Source organism: Spea bombifrons, chromosome 2 (assembly GCF_027358695.1).
Source record: "Spea bombifrons isolate aSpeBom1 chromosome 2, aSpeBom1.2.pri, whole genome shotgun sequence".
Taxonomy (NCBI): domain Eukaryota; kingdom Metazoa; phylum Chordata; class Amphibia; order Anura; family Pelobatidae; genus Spea; species Spea bombifrons.
In genome coordinates, this window is record NC_071088.1 from 29,086,840 (window position 1) to 29,111,914 (window position 25,075).

Here is a 25,075-nt window from a genome sequence, read left to right on the forward strand (position 1 = left end):
CAGCGGGGAAGCATTCCTAACGGTGCAATAGTCATAAGACGTACTATTACGTCCTATAAAACATTCTACAGATAACAGAAAATGCAATAGTACATCCTGTCACAAAAGTCATCAATCCTAAAATTAAAATATATACAAATTCCATCTCTATTATGTGTCAGGAAATGCTTGATAATCCGCACTTGTGAAGCAGGTGGAAAGAATTGCTTGCTGTGATGTAGCAATCTGGAAATTACTGGGATTGAGTGATGGCGATCTATTGCTGAGCAGCACTAGGGTTTTATAAAAAAACAAAAAAAAACAAAAAAAAAACAGTGGCCGTAAATCCATTTTCCCTTCTCTGCTTTTGCATGAATCAGCATTTATTTGGAGCAATGGCACCTTTTTTTAAAAGCTATATTTTTGTGCCACTCGCAAATACACTAATTGCACTGTAAATTATTTTTGGTACTGGCCACTTAATAACATAGCTAGTATTCTGCAAGCAAATGTATCAATTATAGTACTACTGTTTTCAGAATGTTTTTTTTGTTTTTTTATTTATTGCAATGTCATGGTGTGCTTAAAATACTACTAGTCAGGCATGTATTTCTAAGCGACAGGTCATCTTTGTTTACGTTTTTAACTTGAATTATTTTTTCCTGCAGGTGTGGTGTATTTGTTTGGCAAAGTTTGGATTGAGTCAGCTGATGCGTATGTCAGTTGTTGTGTAAGCGTGAAAAACGTAGAGAGGACAATATATCTTTTGCCACGTGAAACAGTAAGGCAGTTTTTTTTTTTATTTTGTACTTTTAGTTTACATTTTAGCTTCATATTTGAAAGTTTTTTTTTTTATTTAACAAAAGTCTTAATTCATGTAAGACTTTATTGGGTTGAGATGCAGTGGTTTTCACTTATTGGTTACAAATTTGTAAAGAAAGCTGTAAAAGCATCAGAAATACATTTGGCTGTAATTGGTAATTTTCCTAGCTTATGGCAGTGGTATAAGTAGACCTTTAAGTGAACTTTTCCACAGGTCATGTACTTGGAAAAGTTTTTTTTTTTAGGAAGTGAAATCTCTTGAGAGAGTCATTTTTAGATCATAAAATTCTGAAATATTGGTAAAGCTGTCTACATTCAAATATAAAATATTTTTGGAAGTATGTGTATGATTCATGCATATTATGCCCTTTTCATTGTGTAGGTGAAAGGTTCACTAAAATATACATATTTTATTGTCGATTTAGTATAAGCCTACAGAGAGAAGTTTGAATTTGAGAACTGACTGAGCAATATTTTTAGTGTTTCGGGAAGCCCTACATTGTAGAAAAAGCTGAAAAATCCCTCTATTTGATATCAAAGTTGAGTTTTGATTTCTTACAATTTGAGAACTTAGCTAGAAATATAGTTGTGCTATCTGACCAGAAAATGTGTCGGACAAAGCAAGAATTTAGTGCAGACCCAGCAAAAATAAATATCAAAAAACACCTATAAAGAAAATTAGCACACGCCAAAATTGGGGTACTTTGATGTAATGGCGGGATAAGCAATATATGGATGTATAGTGTGACGGGATCCCCAATATTTATGCCTTAGGTGTTTTAAATGGTGTGCACTGAATTCTTGCTTTGTTTTGTGTACTTGGTCGTTATTATAGAAACAACCCTGGAATCTGAATGTGTATGCCTTTTATGCTTTTTTAGCTTGTACACTCCTATTTTGTATATAATTGTGCAGATAATTCATAGGCACCACAAATTTGGTCTGTCCCATAAGTTGAACTTTGACACATAGCTTGGCATAATACAAAAATAAATTCAACGCAATTTAGCACTAATTTTTTAATTATTTGCAGAGAATGCAGATTTCTACGGGGAAAGATACTGGTACTCCAGTCAACATGATGAATGTTTATCAGGAATTTAATGAAAGCATTGCTAATAAATACAGGATCATGAAATTCAAATCCAAGGTGTGTATATAATATATATATATATATATGTATATGTGTGTGTGTATATTTCATATTATGAATGGTGTTCCCCAGGCAACTTTCTACAGGAAGAGCTTGACCGGTCCTGTATAATGTAATTTTTACTTTATCGAGAGGGTGGTGGTTAAGTGTAAGGGCCTCTCATCGGAAGTGGTAGAGGCTAATACTGTGAGGGAGTTTAATCATGCATGGTATTGGCATATGGCCATCCAGAATCTAAGATCAGACCAAGGACTAATTAAGGTCTTTGCATCAGTAGGTGGGCCTGAACGGTTCTCATCTACCTTCAAATTCTGTTTTTCTATAGTTTATATCAGTGAGACTTCTTCAGTCTCCATGTCCACTGAATTATACAATATACCAAGTCAACTCTGCCCTTCGGGCTAGAGATGTGTTCAACCTTCATAATAAAATCAGGGAGTTGAAACAAAGATCTTTCATGAATAATAAAAAAAAATCTTGTCTGTATTGCAGTACAGTGTGATAAATTGCTTTTGATTACCTATTTCTTGCAGAAAGTCGAAAAGAATTATGCGTTTGAGATACCAGATGTCCCAGCCAGATCAGAGTATTTGGAAGTCAGATACTCAGTAAGTGATACACAACTAAGTATTTAAAGGTGTTTTGCTCATTATTAGTATCTTGCTCAGCTGAAATAAGACATTAACTATTTATACTTAAAAGAATAATTCTGCCAAGGATACAGGGGAACAGACGGATATATATTGTCTTGTTAGCGTAATATCTGTTTGTGGAGGATCACGCTTGTTTAACAATAACACAAAGTTTGGTGATGTTAGTGAGGTTTCTGTCTGTCGGTGAAAATGTATTTAAATCAAACTATTAACTACCTCAAGTGTATTTAATTGAGAATAAGTTTTTCAAGCTGTGAATTGGAAACTCGTTAAAATAGAGAGAGCTCTGCTATGTACTTGGTGTTCTTGACTGATTTTCACTGTGTGCTTTTTTTTTTTTTAGGCAGACTTGCCTCAACTTCCCCAGGACCTAAAAGGAGAAACCTTTTCCCATGTCTTTGGAACGAACACCTCAAGCATGGAAAATTTCTTGCTTAGCAGGAAGATAAAAGGGCCCAGCTGGTTAGAGATAAAAAACCCACGTAAATATATTTCTTAATTTAGCTGTTCTTTGTGCCTCTTTTTTATAGTTTTTTTGACCTTGATTTCTCCGCGGGTATGTCGCCTACTTGCATTTAGAAGGTCAGCTGGTGTTGAAATAAAGGATTAATGTAGCAATCACCTCCTGCATGATCATATTTTAATTTGCACAGCTTTGTTTGCAAAATTATGCAGTGGGCTATCTGTTTTCACCTTTTTTTCTCCGCTTTGTCCTTTTTTGTGTTGGCTTTCTTTACATGTGAGCACCTGCTTTGTTAAATTAATAACTTTTTAAATGATGCATTTAAAGAAATGTTATTTTAGTGCCTGTTAACTAAAATTGCTTCCATCAGAGATTACATGTAGAGTTTTTTCTGCTTCCTCTAATTATGTGTTAACTGTATTTTAATTGAATTTGAGCAGATTATTACTCTGAATTGGATCTCACGTTCTCTCTTATTAATGATTTTGGCCTGTGCATGTTAATAATTTTTTTTATATAGAGCACCAGCAGATTCCGTAGCACTATTTTAGTCAACAGAGTGAACATTAACAATAATGTTAAAACTGACGTTACTATTGATGCGCATTAACAGGAACTGGTACTGAAAGAAATGTTGGCTCTGCTCTTGCAAGTTTACACTCTTTTAGGAGATTGAGGGGGACTTAGAGGGCAAGGGAGAGACTTTTTGGGTGAAGATATTTGATTTTAGGAAGGGTAAGGTGTAGAAGTCACTGGCATGGAATGTGGGGAGAACAGATGGTCTCCGGATGCGGGTTTATTGTGTTAAAAGGATAGATTGTAAGCTTTTTTACATAAGTGGGTTTTGTTTCTCATTGATTATCCATTGCTTTTTTGTAGAGCTGATCGGCCAGCCTATTAGCTGGTGCAAAGTTGAAGCGATGGCGTCCAAGCCTGATCTTGTGAATGTAGTGAAGCACCTGCCACCTCCACCTGTTGTTGTCTTATCTCTCAGTATGAAGACTGTACAGAATGCTAAAAACCATCAAAATGAGGTGATGTCAGCAGACCTTTTCAGTACTTTCAATCCGCTTTTTACATACACAATTTAGGTTTGGTTATCTTGCCCTATAAAACCACTGTAATTAACCAGCATTTCCAATTGTGGTCCTCTAATGCAACAAAAACATACTCTTTAAATGGATTTACCTTTTGAAATTAAGCTTATATATATATAAATATATATATATATATATATATATATATATATATATATATATATATATATATATATATATATATATATATAATTATATACTGATAATTTCTTTCAGATTGTTGCTCTTGCTGCTTTGGTTCATCACAAATTTCCGCTCGACAAAGCTCCGCCGCAGCCTCCGTTCCAGACTCACTTTTGTGGTAAGCAATAAACAAAAAAAAACAAACAATCCATTTAAACTTTCATAGTTTAATAATAAACTGCTATTATAGTGTGACATTTGGTGATACTTAATCATCATGTAGCCATCTTATTTATGTTTTTTTCACTTTTTATGTTCAAGTTCTCAGCAAGCCCAGTGACTGCATTTTCCCCTATGATTACAAAGACGCAATGAAAAGGAAGGTAATTAAGTTTCTCTTTTTTTTATGCGAGTAGAAAGTGTATTATGTGTGTCTGTGTGTGGCAGTAACTTAAAAAGTTAGATATTAAAAAAATAGTGATTCTGTTTTGTATAGAAGGCAGTCAGTCAGTATGGTGGCAACACAACTTTTCACATTGCACTTGAATCACTTCTCATATATAATATCCCTAATTTTATAGATTTAAAATTCATTGTTGGACAGTAGGTTATATTAAGTGATCACAGGCCTGGTTTGTTTGTTCGCTCATTGGCACTTATAAATTTGCCTTTTTCATGTACATGTACGGTGCTGTGAAAAAGCCTCCTTCTGGATTTCTTTCATTTTTAAATGTCAAATTGTCCAACTAATTTTAATATAAGACAAATACAGCGTATTAACACAATGCAGATTTTAAATGATCTTTTAATTTATTGAATGTAAAATTGGATTCAAATCAGGACTTGAAAAGGCCACTCTAGAACCAGCATTTTTGTTTCTTTTGAGCAATTTAGGGATGGACTTGCTGGCGTGTTTTGGGTCATTGTCCTGCTGCATAACCCGTCTGCGTTTAAGCTTTAGGTGACAAACTGATGGCCAAATAGTCTCCTTCAGATTGTGTAATGCTGTGTTAGCTTTACGTCTGATGTAACTAGACCCACGCCCTCCAATAACTTCCACTCTTGATTCAGTCCACGAAATGTTATCCTAAAAGTCTTGGGGTGGGTCATCAAGATGTTGTTTTGGGAAATGTGAGGCAAACCTTTGTTCTTTTTGGATGGCAGGGGTTTTCGCCTTAAAGCTCTCCCATGGATGTCTTATTAGGGTCAGCGTTTACAATTCCACAACTGAGGAATGTAAGGTCTGCCTCACATGTTAGTCTGGTTTCTTTTGTGGTCTCCTGGATGGATCTTCGCTGTGCTCTTGGAGGTCGGCCTTTTAAAGAGAAGGTTCTCCACTGTTTCACGTTTTGTCCGTTTGTAGATAATGGCTCTCAACGTGGTTCTGTGGAGCCCCAGAGCCTTGGAAATTGCTTGGTAAACCTTTCCCATCTGAAATGTCAATTACTTTTTTTTTTTTAATCTGTTCTTGAATGTTTCTTAGGCGTTAGCATTTTGTGATGCTTTTTTAGCCTACTTCATTTTGCAAGACAGGTTCTATTTAATAGATGTTTAGGTTCGACAGGGCTAGCATGCCAGGGTGTGTAATGGAATTGAACCAAGTTATCACTTTGGTTAGTTGGTTGATTTAGCAAATCATTTTTCACAGTGCTGTATTTTGGCAATTTGGTGATGCTACCTCTACCCTTAATCCCCTGTTTTGCCAACTAATGCATACTTTTGGAATGCAATCTTCCTTTCAATATTGGTGATTTGGTTATTACTGAGATTTTTGTGTTGCTTGGATTTCAGGATCTTTTGGAGGGGGAGACTGCTGCCTCCTTTTGCAATTTTGTTAATAGTTTTGATATAAGCTAACCCTTATTTCTGTGTCCCTTTCCCCCTTTCTAGAATGCTCACATTGAGATTGCTTTAACCGAAAGGACTCTTCTTGGCTTTTTCTTGGCAAAAATACATAAAATTGATCCCGACGTAATTGTGGTAAGCATTTTTTACTTAGTTTCATTATTTTTTTTGTTTAATTATGTGTAGTTTATATATCCAGTTCCATACCTGATTAGTTTGTGGAATTGTTCATGCAAAGTAGGGCTTATGGAAAGAAACATATTGTTGTAATAAACCTGTTTGTTTTTCTAGGGCCATGACATTTATGGATTCGACCTTGAAGTATTGTTGCAAAGGATCAGCGTGTGCAAAGTTCCATTCTGGTCCAAAATTGGAAGGTTACGGAGATCAGCTATGCCAAAACTAGGGGTATGAATGCCTTTGTGTTAATACTCATCCTTTTTAATTAATCATGCAACAAAAGACCTTGCTTTAAATGTTAGTTTTAAGAAATGTTGAATGTGTGTATAAACACCGATCAGCCGTAACATTATGACCACTGACAGGTGAAGTGAATAACACTGATAATCTTGTTATCATGGCAGTGGGTGGGGTATTTTAGGCAGCAAGTAAACATTTTGTTCTCAAAGTTGATGTGTTCGAAGCAGGAAAAATGGACAAGCGTAAGGATCTGAGCGACTTTGTGATGGCTAAACTAATGTGTCAGAGCATCCCTAAAACCCCTTGTGGGGTGTTCGCAACCTGCGGTGATCAGTGCTCCAAGAAAGGAAAAGCGGTACACCGGTGCCAGGGTCATGGGTGGCCAAAGCTTACTGATGCCCGTGGAGGGCGAAGGCTGGCCTGTCTGTACAAAGACAAATGGCTAGCTACTGTAGCTGAAATTGCTGAAAATGTTAGTGGTGATTCTGATAGGCGTCAGAACACACTACATCAGTTTGTTGACTATGGGGCTGAGTAGCCCCAGACCAGTCAGTCCTGCCCACTGCTGAAAGCACCTGCGATGGGCACGTGAGCATAAGAACTGGACCACTGAGCAATGGAAGAAGGTGGCCTGGTCTGATGAAGCACATGGATGACCATGTGGTTCCTTTCCTGGAGAACACATGGCACCAGGATGCATCCATTTAGGCCCCACCACGTAACTTACAGAACTTATAGGATCTGCTGCAAACCTCTTGGTGCCAGATACCACAGCACATCTTCAGAGGTCTAGTGGAGTCCATGCCTCGACGGGTCAGGGCTGTTTTGGTGGCAAAAGGGGGGCCTACACAATATTAGGCACATGGTCATAATGTTATGGCTGATCAGTGTGCATATGTATTATTTGTATAATTGCGCATCTTCCTCCTCAGAATTTTCTGCTGTGTTTTTTTTGTGTTTTTTTTTTATCAACTTTGGCATTTAGGAGTATAATAACCTGGTGTACTCACCTGAGAATATGTTAATAAACATTCTTTTAGTAAACTAATAACATATCAAAAATTTTAATCTGAACTGTGAAGCAAAACGGTGTCCCCTTTAAATAATGTCCCGGTTATAAGAAGCTTTTTGTTCTCTCCAACCGGCCTATTTGCACTCTGCACATCCTCCATAGACTTAATTAAAAGGTGCTATGTGCCTTTAAGACCTGGATATGATGTCATATCCCGATGGGCCTTTTTATTGTACTTAGGGTGCTGACCACAGATGGGCCTAATGGGGCTCCCTCTCTGGAGATATAGATGTATAATCTCAAGCCATCCCTTTTCATGGGGTTCTCTTTATACTTTCATTATGTTCAAACATAATGGAATGGAAAAGCTTGTTATTGATCTTTAAGCATGAGGCTAACCCCCCCCCCCCAAAAGTTATTTTTGCAAGTCACAAAAATCACCACTGCTTTTCATGTAAGATTTATTTATTAATACTCCTTGTTCGTGCAAAATGTAATCCAAATGCAAACATTTGACTTTTTCACGTAATAGGGTCGGAGCGGTTTCGCAGAAAGGAACGCAGCCTGCGGCCGCATCATCTGTGACGTAGAGATATCGGCCAAAGAGTTAATCAGGTGTAAAAGCTATCACTTGTCGGAGCTGGTACATCACATACTGAAAACAGAGCGTGTTCTAATCCCACCTGAAAATATTCGCAATGCGTACAGGTAAAAAAACACACAGCACTTTTCCGTGTTAGTTGGACGGTGAATTAACCCACGATAATACCTCATACACGATAGTATACCTGTTCTCGCTACACCTGTGCATCATGTCTTTTGCCTTTCATCAGTAGTTTTGGGTATTGTCAGCCATCCATAGGTTTTTAATTCTTCCAGACCCTTAGTGAGTCAAAATGTGGTTAAAGCCGGCTATAATAGATTGCCTGGCTGAACTGAGTTGCTGAGGAAACGAGCCTGAAAATTGCGTTATATTTCCTTGTCATGTGAGGATTTTTTTTTTATCTGGTCAAATTTTATAGTTTACACGGAACTCTAATGTGGACTTTGGCTACCCTTTTATACATTGAATGCGATTTGTAATATAGGCAGATTTCATAATGTGTCCTTCCCGACCCTTTATGAACCTTTACTTTCTTCCTCACTTAAAAACCTTTTTGTCTGCAGGTTTTGTTTGTCGGGACCGGGCAACATTTTATTTTAATCTTCCAGACCACAAATATTCCATTTAACGATACAATGCACCTTCACGTCTAACCTTGGATAGGTCATAAGCAAGACATTCACAAGGAAAATTGTCTTTAGTATGAAAAATATATGCTGACAACTGTATATTCAGCTCAGTGACCTGACCAATCTAGGAAGCAACAACCTTTCTAATGGAAGAGGCAGCTTTTTACATTGGAAATAATGCACAAGGAGAAACTTTAATGATACGTCACTTTGTCTGTGAGAATGACAGACTGAGTGCTGCTTTAAATGAAAGAGCCACGTTTTCCATTATAGGGCATTGTTCTGGACGTTGAACTAAAAACATCCAGAAATTGCTCTTACCTTGGGCATGAATTTTAAGATTTTGTTGACTTGCGTTTGTACGACCTCTGCAAATCCAAGTTAAAATAAGAAAAAGAATGTATTCACTTCTAATGTGAAAATGTTTTTTTGGTTTAGTTCTTTTCATTCCTTTACAGTAATAGTTGTGTGGCATTTTTATAAATCTGTCTGCATTACTGATTTGTCTGTTTAGCGCCGAAATTATACAAACATTTGTCCAGCGCTGAGTTCAAATAATGTATCTACAAACGCACTACCTGTTTAAAGCAGCTACGTATTGGGGTTTTTTGTCTGCTACACCCATAGGTGAACAGACCGTGCCTTTACAACTTGACAAGTTGCAAACTCCGCTGTTTCTTTCTAATCATGTGCCCTGAAAAAGTAGTATATTATATCATCCCTCCCCTAAAGTCTGTCTCTGTCCTTTCTTGCTTGCCTTTATAGGAGCAACGGTGCAGATATTTCATATCCGATAACTTCAATAATAAAGTTGACGCTATGTGGCAGGGTCCGGCGGCATTAAGCTTAGTGGAAGGGTTAGTTGTGGTAGGGCGAAGGAGAGAGTTGAAAGTACTGAAGAGGTGTTTAGGGTTATTAGGGAGGTATAGTATAGTACATAAAGTCAGACGTAGAATGAGACTTCCGCTAACTATAACTCTGTATAGCTTCAAGACCTAGAAGATAAAATGTACGCCTTTCCTTTGTTTTTCCCCTGGAACATCTGGGGTGGTTGTAACGAGATTGTTTGTTTTCCACCCGTAGTGATTCTTCACATCTCCTCTACATGCTGGAGAACACCTGGACAGATGCCAGATTCATACTGCAGATCATGTGTGAACTCAATGCTCTCCCCTTGGCCTTACAAATCACAAATATCGCGGGAAACGTAATGGTAATGATCTCATTTCGTTGCTACTGTTTGAGGATGCCATAGCTATAAATACCGTACGTGAAATATCCAGTCCACAGTTTGGCACTTTTTACTTTGTGTATATATGTGTGGTGTGAGTGTGTGTGTGTAAAAGAAAGTATTAAAAGCTGGATATATTTGGATATTTCCAAGTCTTGTCTGTGAATACAGTAATGTATCTACTAAGAGTAGGGACATCAAATGGAAGGAGTAACTTGTGTTCTAATCGGTTTTGTGTAATTGTATTTGTTGTGGAGAAATAAATGATTGACAGTTGTTTCAAGTGCACTTCAATTCAATTTCCTTTTATGTCATGTAATCTCCCCGGCCATCCGCCATTCCTTTGCTGTTGCACCACCGCAAAATTGTTTGAAGTTTGTCTTATCTTTCAGCCTCGCTTAGATCTTTTACGCTTATTTTTTTTATTCCCTTTTCCACCGAGTGCATCAAATTCAGCTTGAAATTTCTAATGACTAGAAATGATCGAGTTTCATAGCATGTCGCTCTTACTGAATCGAGCGTCTGTAACAAACTCGCTCGGTTGACAGAGATGTGTCTTGTCACCGTATATATATATATATATATATATATATATATATTTCCAAAATCGCGTTGTGCCAGTTTAAAAGGAAAATGTCACTTTAGCGTGCTGTTTCCTTTCAAACTAGTTCTACCCAACAAGTAAATGTATTTTCGGTTTTGTGCTAGGTTTGACTGTGCCTTTTATTTTATGTGGTTGTATGAAACTGATAAACTTTTAGCTGGGAAAAGATTTTATAAAGCATTCTCTTCCTGTAGGTGTCATTGTCATCATTTCTAGGCTGCAGCATTACCAATGTATATGAATTTCCGAAGATTCCAAAATGTTACTATAGAATTTTGGCGCAGCTTGTGTTTACTTTTTGTTTTGTCAGTAACATGCATACTTAAATACTGAACGTTGAAAAGCAAAATCAAATTAAAATGTTTCTTTTGTGTAGTCAAGAACATTGATGGGAGGACGCTCCGAACGAAATGAGTACCTTCTGCTGCATGCCTTCCATGAAAATGAATTCCTAGTGCCAGATAAGCCGGTTTTCAAGAAGAATCAGCCTGCTGTGGTGAGTGGCTTTCTTAATTTCCTGTCTAGGATACCCTCATTTCTATCTCAAACTTGTCCCTCTCTGTAATTATCTCCACTAGCTGTACTGGGAGGTTATTCTGCATATTTGCCACTCTCTCAATAACTCTTTTACGAATATCTCCGCTCCTAATTTTAGACTTGTCCACGTTTCATTGACAAGTTAGAAAAAAAAAAACGGAGTTCTATGGTATGTAGCATGGGGTGGAAGATCTAATTATATTTGTATTATTATGTATACAAATGTGTGAATGCATTTTTGTAAACGATTATGAAATAATGCCACAGTTTGGTGTTAAGTCAGCTGTAAATTAAGGTCCACCTTTTAATTAAGTTAACCCAGTCTTAAGCCAGAAAATTTGTAAGGTTCTTCCTAGTTGATCTATACATCTGCAAACATTTTATATTGACTGAGAGGTCAGTAAATAGGCGGATGTCTTGTGTGTTCTGCCCCAGTTCACCCACAGATAAACCCAGCAAGATAATGCTGATGCTGCCTGCCAGCCCTACTCATTTGCCCTTGGCAGGGATAGGGATGCCCAATGATATATAAATTGTGTTTATGTGATTTATATATAATTACACACAGAAGTTAAGCACTAGGAGGTTATTAAACCATTTAGTACTTAATATGGACCAATGTGATATATGTACTTTATATACCATGTGTCTTTTCTGTATAAATATGTTTAAAATGATGTGAGTGGATACTGTAAAAAAACATATCCCATTCCTTAGACTTCCTAACAGTTAAACCTGTAAATGTTTTTGTTCCCCATTGTTTGACTTAAATCCCGACTTCCAACCCAGTAAAAAAGTACCTATACAACTTTTTTTCTGACACTTCAATGGATTGCCTGCGTACCTTCTACGGGAAAAATAATTACCCCTAAGTCCGTCTCTTCTGTTGTCACTTACAGAACAGTGCCCCCAAGGTTATACCATGCCTTGGGATATTTACATTTATCGACATTAAAATGTGACGGCCACACTGTTCTTTCAGGGAAAAGAAAAAACCTACTCACCCTATTGAGAGTGTGCCTTGACGTGGCGGGTGAGCTTAATTATGCTTTGGCCAATTCATATAACCAAAACCTCTCATTTCTATTATGTTTATATATTTGTTTAGGGCTGCAACTAACGATTATTTTAATAATCGATTAATCGGCCGATTATTTTTTCGATTAATCGATTAATCGGATAAAAAAAAACAATATGCAAATTTTTCGTTTATTTAAAAGAATTTAATGAACTGGATGTTAAAAAACAACTTAAAATTTACATTAACATTCTTATTTTGTTATGATGTAATAAAAAACAATATTTTCAAAGTACAAGAACCCAAACACAATATTTATGAAACAAAATAACCCCAAACATTCTGAAAAGAGGTGGACTATTACTGTTCAAGAAACTTTGCCCCAGCACTTTGCACTTTGCACCCAGCACTTTGCACCCAGCCCTGGCACTTTGCACCCAGCCCTGGCACTTTGCACCCAGCACTTTGCACCCAGCACTTTGCCCCAGCCCTGGCACTTTGCATCCAGCACTTTGCACCCAGCATTCAGCACTTTGCACCAGCACTTTGCACTTTGCACCCAGCCCTGGCACTTTGCACCCAGCACTTTGCACCCAGCCCTGGCACTTTGCACCCAGCACTGGCACTTTGCACCCAGCACTTTGCACTGTGCCCCTGCACCCAGTCTCTAACTCTGCCCTGCACCCAGCCCTGCCCCCACATTCTGCCCTGCCCCCACACTCACACTCTGCCCTGCACCCACACTCACACCCTGCCCTGCATCCCCACCCCCACTCTGCCCTGCACCCAGTCTCCCACTCTGCTCTGCACCCACACTCACACCCTGCATCCCCACCCCCACTCTGCCTTGCACCCAGTCTCCTGCCCTGCACCCCCCACCCCCACTCTGCCCTGCACCCCCACCCCCACTCTGCCCTGCACCCCCACCCCCACTCTGCCCTGCACCCACACTCACGAACCGCTCTGTGCGAATGGAGTCACTCGCACAGAGCGAACCGCTCTGTGCGAATGGAGCCACTCGCACAGAGCGAACCGCTCTGTGCGAATGGAGCCACTCGCACAGAGCGAACCGCTCTGTGCGAATGGAGCCACTCGCACAGAGCGAACCGCTCTGTGCGAGTGGAGCCACTCGCACAGAGCGATTCGCTCTGTGCGAGTGGCTCTGTGCGATCCGTGCACATAGACATGAAGAATACTTACCTCCGGAACGCGTCACATCCGTCACGTAGCTGAAAGAAGGCGGAGACTGCAGAGCGTGTAGCAGAAGCGGGGAACGCTCGCGGAGGTAAGTAAAAGGAGCCGAGTGCTCCAACAACGAATTGATCACTCGATTAATCGATAACGGAAATCGTTATCGATGATTTCCGTTATCGATTATTATCGATTTTATCGATTCGTTGTTTCAGCTCTATATTTGTTGCCAACTTCATTAGGGTAAGAAGCGCAGACAGTTTTTGTTTCTTGTATACATTGTACAGCCAATACACTGTTTCTTGCAGCATGCTTACACCTGTTTGGTAGGCCTTGTATTACACGTTTGTATTATTTGAGCCTGAGACTAGCTTAGCGCACCGACATTTTTTCTTTTCCCTGTTTGCACATATTTGAGGTTGTTGGCTCCTCATCAGTCTGGTTGCAGCTTGCTGTCCAGGGGTTAATGGGGAGGAGGTTTAATTGCACCTCCCCCAACACATTAATAAGGTTTTGGTAGCAGTATAAACTGCTTTGTGTGCCCACTATGTAGGAGGTGAGAGTAGGTTCTCACACTGTTCTTTCAATTTAATCATTTGCCATTCAGCTTGTTTCACTGTGATCATATGAAATGGTTATGGATTTCATAAATTGGTAATTTTCTCTGTCTAAAAAAATAATCTGTAAAACTTGTATCTCATAATATTGGGAGGCCAAGCCTTTTAAAGTTTTGGATATTTGTTTTTGTACCTAATAAACCCTTTGTCCTCTTCTGCCGCAGTACAGAATAGTAAGTAGTGTGTTTTCCATTAACATTTCCATAGATGATGGGTTGGCTTATATTTAAATTTGACACTTATTTTTTTATTTTTTTTGTTAGGTGGAGGATGAAGACGATATAGACATGGATCAAAATAAAAACAAGAAGGTGCGAAAGAAAGCTGCCTATGCTGGAGGCTTGGTCTTGGATCCCAAAGTTGGTGAGAAATGTTTATTATGCAATAACTTATGCCCGTCGATTAGTTTCAACGATTAGGTACTACAACAAACTTGAACATTCAGGCTTTAGGAAAGGCTGGATACGATCTGGTTGCTGGTTGCTTACTTTTTATACCAGACTGTTCGAGTAAATATCAAATTTTTTTTTTTTTGGTGAATTTTTTTTAATTTTTTTAAATTATAAATAGCTTGTGTAAATAATACAAACAATCATTTGCTTGGAATATTAACCTTTTTTGGTAAATATAAATATAAAAATTCATGTATTTTTTTTTTTGTAGGTTTCTATGACAAGTTCATCTTGCTGCTGGATTTTAACAGTTTGTACCCCTCAATCATCCAAGAGTACAATATCTGCTTTACCACAGTGCATAGGATGGTATCCGGTACCCAGAAGGCCAGCGAGGTGCGTGAGCAGAACTGTAGAATTATGTAGCCGTATCTGTCTAGTTATTCACTATCATCTCCCTTCTTGCCCGCAAAACACATTTAAAATTTGGCATATTTATAAATATAGAAATCTTGATTTTTCCTATGTTTCGTATACATTTTATATGATGCATGAGCAGCTCTTTATTACATACCATACTTGCCGGCGTATAACACGCACCCTCCCCAGGACCGGAAGTGAGGGAGACGTTGCTGCAAATCGTGCAGCTCTAGGATTTATCGGCGTATAACACGCAGGTAGGGTTTCAGCTTCGTATTTAGGTTTAAAAAGTGTGTGTTATACGCCGATAAATACGGTATTTAAAATACCTGACCTAATGATTTATGTAAAGGAAACGTGTTTGGAGCTGGTCAAGGTGGATTTTTAAAATTAGTGTAAATGCAGTTTTGTATTTATCCATTTGATAACAAGCACAATTGTAAAGGCTGAAACATGCTTCCTGGTATGTGTAAAATTGCCGGTATTTTGGATGCAGACTGCTAGTTTACCCCCCCCTTTTTTTTTTTTTTTGGCTGCTTGGCGTCTTGCGAGATAATCAGCACATTGAGCAGGGGCAGCATTTTTGGACAGATTGTAGCTGCAAGAGGCTAGGAAATGATTTAAGGTGCACGTCCGTGCTGCAAGTTACTGGTACAAACACAACATGGCTTTGTTGTTTTTACCTGCGGTTGTCGTTGCAGAGTGAAACCCAAGAGGAAATTCCAGAGCTGCCTCATCCAGATCTAGAAATGGGAATCTTACCTCGGGAGATCCGAAAACTGGTGGAGAGAAGACGTCACGTCAAGCAATTGATGAAGCAACCGGAACTCAATCCTGACTTATACCTGCAGGTAATAATCATTCAAGACCTGATTCTGATGGAGGCGTGGGCTCTCTGTGCTCTTATTTGCTCCAACCCAAACAACCAACTTGTAAACAACAATGACCCCCCCCAGACCTTGTTCCTCCTAACTTGTTCAAGCTCGCTATGTCATTTCAGTTTAGTAAATATTCATTTATATACCATTATAATGAGCTGATCGTTTACTTTTCATTTATTTGCACTGTTTAATTGGAGAAGATTTATTTTGGTTTCATTCTTGTCTCTTTCTGCAATATACAATATGTGAACATCTTAATGTTTGTAGGTATAACTATACCGTTTATTTATTCCACATATTAGTGATTGACTCTTTTTATTTGAACTTTGTGTATAATCTATAAATGACATTTCCCAATGTATAAACTAAAAGAATAAGCCGGAGGCTATCACACTAGGCTTCTATTTCTGTTAACTCATTGTGTATGTGGAATATTTTATCAATATTGAAAATGATTTATATCGTATGCAAATTCCTGTGCAGGTCGTTCTGTATGCTCTGGTAAATGGGGTATTTTGGCTTTTTGTCTTGTTTTTTCTTTCAAACGTGTCGTTCCTTTTTTGTCTTCTCTTTAGTATGACATCAGACAGAAGGCTTTGAAGCTTACGGCTAATAGCATGTATGGCTGTCTGGGCTTTTCCTATAGCAGGTTTTATGCTAAACCTTTGGCCGCATTGGTCACCCACCAAGGGCGAGAGGTGAGTTCCATCAAATTGTTTTCCAGGGCACGGTGTTCTCTTTACTCTGATTTACAATTTAAAAATGCAGTTTCTCTAGAACCCAGTCTTCTAGGTATAGGAATAGGCAAGCCTGCTTTAACCTGGATGACAGATGACACATATGCAAGTTATTGCACTGCTGTTATAAAGATGTCTGTGATTGGGGGGGTGGGGTCGGTCTGTTGTAGGGCACGTTGTGCATGGATACTATCTTTTCAGCATTGAATGTTTCATGTAAATCTGTTAATTGAACTGGACTTCTGATAACTGCTGTGTACATCGATCTGTGCAAAGCAAATCCTTTATGGGAGAATCAAGATCTGTTTGATATTCTCATAATGGTGCCTTTACCACCTTTGAACGGGGGGGGCACCTCCTGAGTTTGAGTCACCGATTTCATTTATTTCTCTTTCCTTTGCAGTAACATGACGTAGAAAAGATTGTACGCTCGCGGGCAGGGCTCTCTCCACCTAATGTATCGGTTTGTCTTAGTCGGTCAATTCTCGTCTTGTCATACCCCTTGAATATATGTATTGTATTAAGCGTTTCCTAAGTTGTTGGCACTATATAAATAATAATAATAGAAAAACCCTTTAAGATAATTGGGAAAGCATCTGTGTAAACCGCCCCAATGCAAACCTTGTTGGATTTACTGGTAACCATGTTCGTAGTGTAGAGGCTCATCTCACGGACGGATGAAGTAGTCCAGCTCGTGCTCTCGTGAGTTTTTCTTTTGAGGCGACATGATGTAGCGAGTGACGAGAGAAATGTGTTGTCAGTTTCACTAGGTGGCGATAGATACTTTGAGATCATTAAGCAATTAAGAGATTTCATGCGTGTGAACTTTTGTTTTCACTGCTACGGAGTCTTGTAATAAAGTGTGAAAGGGCTCCAATTAAGCTTTTGTTTTCCTGCCCTATTTTCTGAATTAATTGTTTGACACAGCGAGCATTTATCATAATATCTTGAATTACTTTTGTTGAATTTTTTATGATTTCTTAGACTGTTTAGTATTCATTTGTGTGAACTGCAGCTCTGATATCTGTATGTTTCTGATGCGTGTAAGAATACTAGCCTTGCAGCTCTCTGGAAACCCTTGTGTTTATGCGGAGAGTATTCAATTTGTCTGTATAATTAGAGTATTCACTTAATACTTCAGTATATTTTAGCCAGAAGAATTTTTTTTGCTGGTTAGTTTGAATGTGATTTTTCTTTTTTTTCCTGAACTAGCCCCGCTTTTATTATCTTTAGGTTTTATTTTCTTTCTTTGATTTCTGCTGTAGTGGAACAATTTTTTTTTTTATTTTTTTTACAAATTCTTTAGCCATTGAATTTAACATTAAATGCAACCGTATTTAAGGTTAAAAGGGATGCAGAAGAAAGAAGGGCAAGATAGAAACATGCCCATTAACTCCTTCAGGAGCATGCCGAACACATGATTCTACCTCTTTATACCCTTCGCTCTTGATTATAAGCCTAGTTTAGTTCTAAAAGATTAAGCTGTTCTTTTCCGTTTTGGTCCATGCACAATGGCTCTGTTTTCATAGATCATGTAATCGGTATGTTACGACATAGTGATGCAGCTGTGTTTCACATACAGATATACATGCTTACATGTGATACGTAGTCATTGTTTTCTAATTTGCCAGCAGATTTCTGAGTGGTTTAGTAATAGATGTAGCTATCCTATTTCCTTTTTATATGTTGGCGCCAGTTTCCCTACTTGCAGCTGGCTTCCGTATTTTTTTCTTTTTATGTATGCGAATGATGCATTTGAAAAACAAATTCTATGTATGTGTATAATTGACCTTTCTACGCTCAGTCACAATGCTGCTGCCCAACCGAATAAACCGAGTAACCATGAAGGAGCAGAACCCACTAAGTCGTGTTCGAAACCGAGGGCAGTCGTATCTGATCACTGACATTAGCAAAGGCCTGGATGGAAATCACTAATTTTATATTTGTATGCTGGGGGCTGACTACATTGGTAGCTACATCCCCACCCCACATTCTAGAGCCAATTGTTTCTTGACTATCATTTAACATCCTAAAATGATTAACATTACAGAATTAGGAATCATAAAATCTCTTTAAATTGCTATCACCAATTTGGTGGCATCTTGTGATTATTAGGCCTATCTTTTTATGTTCTTTGTACTGTGCAAATGCGTTGTTTTTTTTTTTTTTTTTATTATCCTTTGCAGCTGGTCTAGATAACAAGGCAGAACCTCTTGGCTAAGCCCAGCAACCATTCTCTGTTACACGGGGCATGCCAGGCATGTATGATAGATCATCGCGAAGTTCCTGCTATTGGTAGAGATTTGTTTCGCCCCTGCCCTTCCGAGTTCTGACACAACTGAAAGCTACACCATGTTCACAACTGTTCATTTTTTTTTTTTGTTAAATTTTATTTATAGCTTGCATTATCCCAGCATTTCCCGCAACACTTCTGAACCACACCGAGGAAATAATTTCCAATAGTTTTATGGGCAATGCCTGGCTTTCTACCCATTTAATATTCACTGATACACACAGGCATTGCACAATTACCGAGTTCTGCCAAGTCTTGCTGAGACGGCGTTTGTAAAGTCATTTAGTTTGCTGTGGTAGTCTGAGAAAATGCTATAACTCATTTATCATACGAGGTTGAGTGTACCATGTGGCTTTACATCACTCCAAAATGCAAACTGACAACTTTCAACTGACATAATTATTGTGAAGGGTTTTGTGCGATTGTTGGCTTGCCCCGCGAAGCCTGCAATGCATCTTTTAAATCAGGGCATCCACTTTATAAATCGCCCAGTAAGAATGTATTGCGACCCGTTTCTGTAAGTATGATATAGCTATGAAATCAAATTCTTGTCAGAATGAATTGAAACAATAGCAACCATGTTAATGGTGACATGTAATGCTTTCATGTGACGGTGATCAAAGCAGGAGCAGCGTGCCATCCGCACATATTTATACATCTACGCTTCAACAGTTGTTGGAGTATGAAGGTCATTTTTTCCCTCTTTCTATTTCCTGGAATAGCACGTAGCCATCAGTGGTTTTCTTATTAATTGCCTAAGGGTTTATTTCTTCTTTCTTCTTTCTTATTTCAGTGCTGTGGTGGGCACTCTCTTCGCCATTATGTGGTTGGGTTATTGTTCGCTATGGTGGGGTCTCAAAGAAACCCACCATCTGCTTCAGTGGGTGCATGTTGAATGCTACAAATGAACGCTGTAATATAGTGTTCTGTACACTTTATCTTCGCTTGCAAAAGTCAAATTATTTTTTATCTCTATTACAGTCTTATTTTTTTCACCATTTCTTTTGTGAAAATACATTTAATTTTTTTTTTTTATAACTCGTATGCAATATGTATGTTGTGTGTTTTCAAGATATGCACGTCCTCTTAGGTGGGAAAATTGTACAATACAGTATTCGCAGAACATCCACAGTTCTCCACTTTTAACTGATCAAAAATGGTGTTTATTTCATATTTTGCTTTCTCAAGTGATTTCTGTGTCGGCATATACAAGGGAATATATTTCCTCAAGATTACCACTTGCTACTCTAAACTCCGGACCATTGTACTTTCATATAACTAGGATGCAGTGAGCGAGTATCCATGAAATTCAGTGGTGATGAACTTACAGTCCGTAGACGCTGATTTGCTCATCTGGGCCTGAGGTTATGCTAACACTCATAAGAAAAATAAACTGGCTATATGGTCTCTTAATTCTGGAAGCGGCTTTAACAGTTGAAATAGCTTTGAACCAAAGTTCAGAGGGCGAACAGAGTCTGCCGAAAACCTGATATATTTATGACCCTGCAAAAATGCAGCTGGGGTCAGAATGAAACAATAGGAATTTTTTGTTCATAGTTTATTTGTGGCAGTCTGTGAAGATGTATGTTTATTTGCATGCTTTAAATTTCCAGCTGTAAAGTGACACTCTTTACCAACTAGTAAAATTAATATGTCTACAAAGAGGAACCCTCTGAGACATTCCACTAACGCCAGAGCAAAGACAACACGCACTTATTCGTGTGAAGACTCTATCATACATAGAACTATTACGCCAGCTTACGTGGAAATGTAGTTCTTTGTAGGACACAGTTACAATAAATAACGTAGTCCGCTCTTAATAAAAGCATGCGTTATACGGTGCGAGTCAATCTGATTAAGGCTGGACAAATGCCACGAGCCAAAGTGAATTGTGAACTGTCACTTCTGTCATTTATTCTATATCTACTTATATCGGCTGTTGTTTTCCCAAAATCCTGTGTTTTACAGTTTAGTAGAATCTTGTGAAGTGTCTATTTACAGATTTAAAATCTGTGTTTAAAAAAAAAAAAAAAAAAAAAAAATTTTCGATAAACAGTTATTAACTTCCTAAATTCTTTTAAAATTATCTCCAGAGTTCCACGCTGATAAAGTAATGGAACACGGATCATCAGCAACGACTCGGATAACAGTCCCTTTTAAAACAACTACATTTACAAACAAATAGGAAAGTTATATGTCGGTTGTTTCAATTACCATCACTTCTAGTGCCTTTTTTTTTTTCTTCTAAAAAAAAAAACAAAAAAAAACAAAAAAAAAACAGAAAATTACTCAAAATCTGAAATGCTTTATACAAGCATGGGCTGACCATAGGGCTTTAGGAAACCGCTCTGGCCCCCGCTTCCTATAGGCACTCGCTTGCGAAGTAGTAGTAAATGGTAGCGCCAGCCTTGACGCCGGTCATATATGTTCTGTAATATTACAGGACTTGCTACGCCAAGCGTGCTCACAAATACTAACCTTTTTGTTACAATATTGCTAGCGTGTGAGAGAAACAAACTGTCGGGACTAGCTGTGTATTTGACTCTGTGTGTAATCTGTTTGATAGGAAGGAGAAGTCGAGAGCTTAACATGCTCTCCTCCTGCCTTCTAGAGTTCTGTTTAGCTTGGCACTTCCAAGTAATAAATTACTTTACATCTAAAGCCCTCATAAAAGCCAACATATGCCACATCTCGTGCTTCTACTGACAGTTGTGTGTTGCCTTTTTCATGCTTTATACTAGTAATTTTATGGTCTGTGTTTAATTTCTCTGTGTGTAGTCATTCTAGAAGTCGATTTTTTATTTTACACAACTTTAATGCGATACTTTGAGTATGGAAGTAGTAGTAGCGAGACACTTTGTTACAAAAAAAGAAAATAAATATTGGAGAATTCATGGAAAATACAATTAGCAGGGATGCAAATATTTAAAGCTGAATAACTAGAAATAACAAGGTTGAATCTAGGATGGCCAGTGTCTGTTGTTTCATATAACGGGTTGATACTCTTATGTCCTCTTGCTAAATCTTGAGTCAAGGGTTCTATTTGAGTCAATTTGGTTCTATTTTTCCGTGACCATGTTTAAAAATTTATGAACTCAACGGTACGTGCTTGCATGTAAACATGTATGTAAAAATGTCATACAAAACATTAATCTGTCCAGTTTCATCACACCGCATAAAAGTCATTGTCTCCGGGTATAATACCTGTGCTCCACTCGTATGTCTGCATTTATAATGACATTCCCTCATGATTAACCTGCTCACGCTATTTATTTTTTATTTTTTAAGCACTATTGCTAGTTCTGCATATTTGGGGACAATGATGTAAGAACATGTATGTTTAGTTGGCGCTTAGAGCTTTTTATCAATTCACCTGTTACCATCTTTCAGCACTTCTCTGACTTCTTGTCTACTGTGGGACTTCTCCATAATACAACAATTTTAATAGCTCAGCTTCCGTGTGGCCTACAGGAATTTGTTGATTGAAGTCATGGAACCAAAGCAATATTTTTCAGCTTGTCGATCCAGCACTTGGATTCAACAAAATGACAAGGAATAGGCGAGAATAACGAGAATTGTATAGTCCTCTACTGAGGAAGGTAGTAAATAAATGTAATTATTAAGCTGTGTCATGATAAATACAGACATATGGGTGGAATGCAGATATTATACCCTGAGAGAATGACCGCTCAAATATAAAATAAACCAGTGTTTATTGGGTCCATTCACTAAAAGGAGAGCTGGCGTTTCAAGTTCCTCACTTGGCTATACATTATAAAAGGCCAACTCAAGTGAGCTTCTGCTATAGGAAGAGCTTGGCTGGCCCTGTGTAAAGCATAGTTAAATCAATGAAGTCTCCTCACCTTGAATTATACATTATACAGAGCCAGGCAGATAAACTTACTTGGTCTTCATAATAGTGTCATGAAGGACTTGGAACCACAGCTCTCCTGGCAACTTTCCCTTTGGCAATTAAACGCTTTTGTATTTCAGAACTACATAAATGCTATATATCATGACTCTGATTATTCCGGGCTATTTCTGTCAGTCTACCACGGCTATGTGCTTCTACCTCATTTTGTCAAGTGCACATCCGTGTAAAAAAGATTCCCCTGCCAACCAGATTAACTAAGTTTTGTGACAGTTGAGGGAGGTTGCCGTATCATATTCCAGTTAAATTAAGTGAGCAAACTGACTGATGTCTAATAAATGAAGGGAGTCCCTGTGGCAAATAGTTTAGCACTCAAGTGATTGAGTGGCACTCCCTGACAATGTTAAATTGAGAAGGATTTTTTTTTTCCACTTGCTATCCTGGATCGCTGCTTCAGATCTTTGCCGTCCTTGTTGTTTTTAAGACAAGTGCAGTTGGTTGGCATGTTTATGAGGGACAGGCTGCCATGTCCTTGAACCCCCTTTTAAATGGAAGAATGAGAGACCTTAAAGCAGCTTAAGTGTCCGCTCCCTCGGCAGCTGACGGGAAACTGATCCGATACTTGGCCTTCCCTATGTGCTCAGTTCCCAGGTGTCAACATGCCAGTGTCATGCAGCAGTGCCATTTTGAGCAGCAGACTCGCGTGGCGGGGGTCAGCAGGCTTCATCATCATTATTCTTGGATCCTCTCAATATCATAGTGACTCCTTGGATGATTCAAAGCCAGAAGTATTCCTCTTATCTCACCCTTTACATGTTGGGGCGATCCTGTTCATTATTTTATTTATGATATACTTTAAGGTAGCGAACGGTAGGACGCATTGTGTGTTAAAGAGATGAACACATTAATTGGCTGTTCTACAAGAAAAAAATCTTCCTTGTTTTGCATCGCGGTAATATCAGCCGCTTGCCCTTTAAATTCACTTTAAACGTTAGACACCTTTCAGGTCATCAGCCGCTTCAACGCAAAAATAGAACTGCATTTTTAAGCTTAGTGTTTGTCCTGCAGATGCCTGCGCTGCGGAAGGGGTTAAACCAAGTGGATTTTTTTGGCACTGGTCAAGATGATTGTCTTACAAGAGGATCAAAAAAAAAAGTTTGCCACAGCTGCCTTCTCTGTCAAAACAGAAGCTCCTCGCGGGGTTAAAGGTTGACAAAAGCTGTGACTAACTTGAGACTATTGATGTTAGGAAATCTAATTAGTCAGTAAAGGCAATTAATTCAATCACTTATGTATTTTCAAGTTTTGTGGGGGTTTTTTTTTTTTTTTCTTCTTTCTGGCTTTTGGGGGCAAAAATATCTTAAGCGCTTGTACATTAGCAGTAAAAAGTTTTGTCCCATGTGTTGTTCCTCTTTTATAGTTTTACCTTTTCAATTCTAGCTGCTGTTTAACCCCTATGTAAGAGGAAAAAAATTATTGGGGCCAAGTAGCTGACCACCTAAATCTTTTCTAATTTGCGTCTCCAAAATAGAGAAGCATAATTTTATACTGATTTGTTCAACCCTGAAAATGAATCATAGTATTTTTTTTTTTATTTATTTTTTTTTTTTTTTACTTTTATACACCTGCCAAAGGTTTTATCTGTGTTAAAACTAGGTAATTGGACAAACGTTTAAATTGGGGCTATTAGCTCATTAATGATGTTGGTTTAAAAACCCCTGGTCTCTTCAGGGCCGATTTGTTTATAATACTTATTAGCATGACCAGAGCATAATTGACTGTTGGAAGAAAACAATTCCTTCATTAGTTTCACTCTGCTCTGATGGTAAGAGCATGCTGAAAGACAAAGATGATCTGGTGTTACACGAAAGAGGACAATCCCTTGCTTTTTCATGATATGTAATCAGATTATAGATTTTGGGACGATCTTAATCTAAACAGAAAAAGATTTAAAAATAAATTACAAATCTCTGTGTAGGGGGTTTGGGCTCTCCCTTTTCTACTTGGACCTCTAAACTGCCCTAAATAAGAATAAAAATACAATTTTATATATATATATATATATATATATATATAATTTATAAAATAAAATACCACAAATACTGATAAGACTTCTGTGTGGTGGTGGGGGGACTTTGGCAGCCTTAAAAAATAAAATAAAAAAAATAAAAAATAAATATATATATATATATATATATATATATGTGTGTGTGTATGGTAACCACCCAGTGCTGGACTTCTGTGTTACACGCGTGTCAGTCTGCTAGGTCCTTCTGTTGTAAGGGTTTTTTTTTGTTTTTTAGTGCTTCCTTTTATATTAATACCTGGTATTGAGTATTGGCCCGCGGTTATACCTTGTATGGACTTTTTGTCCGTGGTTATACCCTTTTTGGATTTCCTTGCTGGCCGTCTGCGGTTTGCCTATTTTATTGTGGGGGCAAAACTGACGGATTCCCCAAGATTCTGGCCATGAGTACCGACTG

At 38.1% G+C, this 25,075-nt stretch overlaps 1 protein-coding gene across 2 annotated transcripts in view; it reads left to right on the forward strand.

The window, feature by feature from the left end:
- POLA1 (DNA polymerase alpha 1, catalytic subunit) overlaps window positions 1-25,075 on the forward strand; it is a 114,768-nt gene that overhangs the window by 11,314 nt on the left and 78,379 nt on the right. For both annotated transcript variants that reach the window (XM_053457337.1, XM_053457338.1), the window contains exons 11-26: window positions 648-760; window positions 1,835-1,951; window positions 2,488-2,562; window positions 2,951-3,089; window positions 3,950-4,104; window positions 4,384-4,468; window positions 4,612-4,673; window positions 6,181-6,270; window positions 6,427-6,543; window positions 8,100-8,275; window positions 9,884-10,013; window positions 11,012-11,131; window positions 14,262-14,361; window positions 14,662-14,786; window positions 15,512-15,661; window positions 16,267-16,389. In XM_053457337.1, coding sequence (XP_053313312.1) covers window positions 648-760; window positions 1,835-1,951; window positions 2,488-2,562; window positions 2,951-3,089; window positions 3,950-4,104; window positions 4,384-4,468; window positions 4,612-4,673; window positions 6,181-6,270; window positions 6,427-6,543; window positions 8,100-8,275; window positions 9,884-10,013; window positions 11,012-11,131; window positions 14,262-14,361; window positions 14,662-14,786; window positions 15,512-15,661; window positions 16,267-16,389 — 1,877 coding nt within the window. The remainder of the gene's footprint in view (window positions 1-647; window positions 761-1,834; window positions 1,952-2,487; window positions 2,563-2,950; window positions 3,090-3,949; window positions 4,105-4,383; window positions 4,469-4,611; window positions 4,674-6,180; window positions 6,271-6,426; window positions 6,544-8,099; window positions 8,276-9,883; window positions 10,014-11,011; window positions 11,132-14,261; window positions 14,362-14,661; window positions 14,787-15,511; window positions 15,662-16,266; window positions 16,390-25,075) is intronic.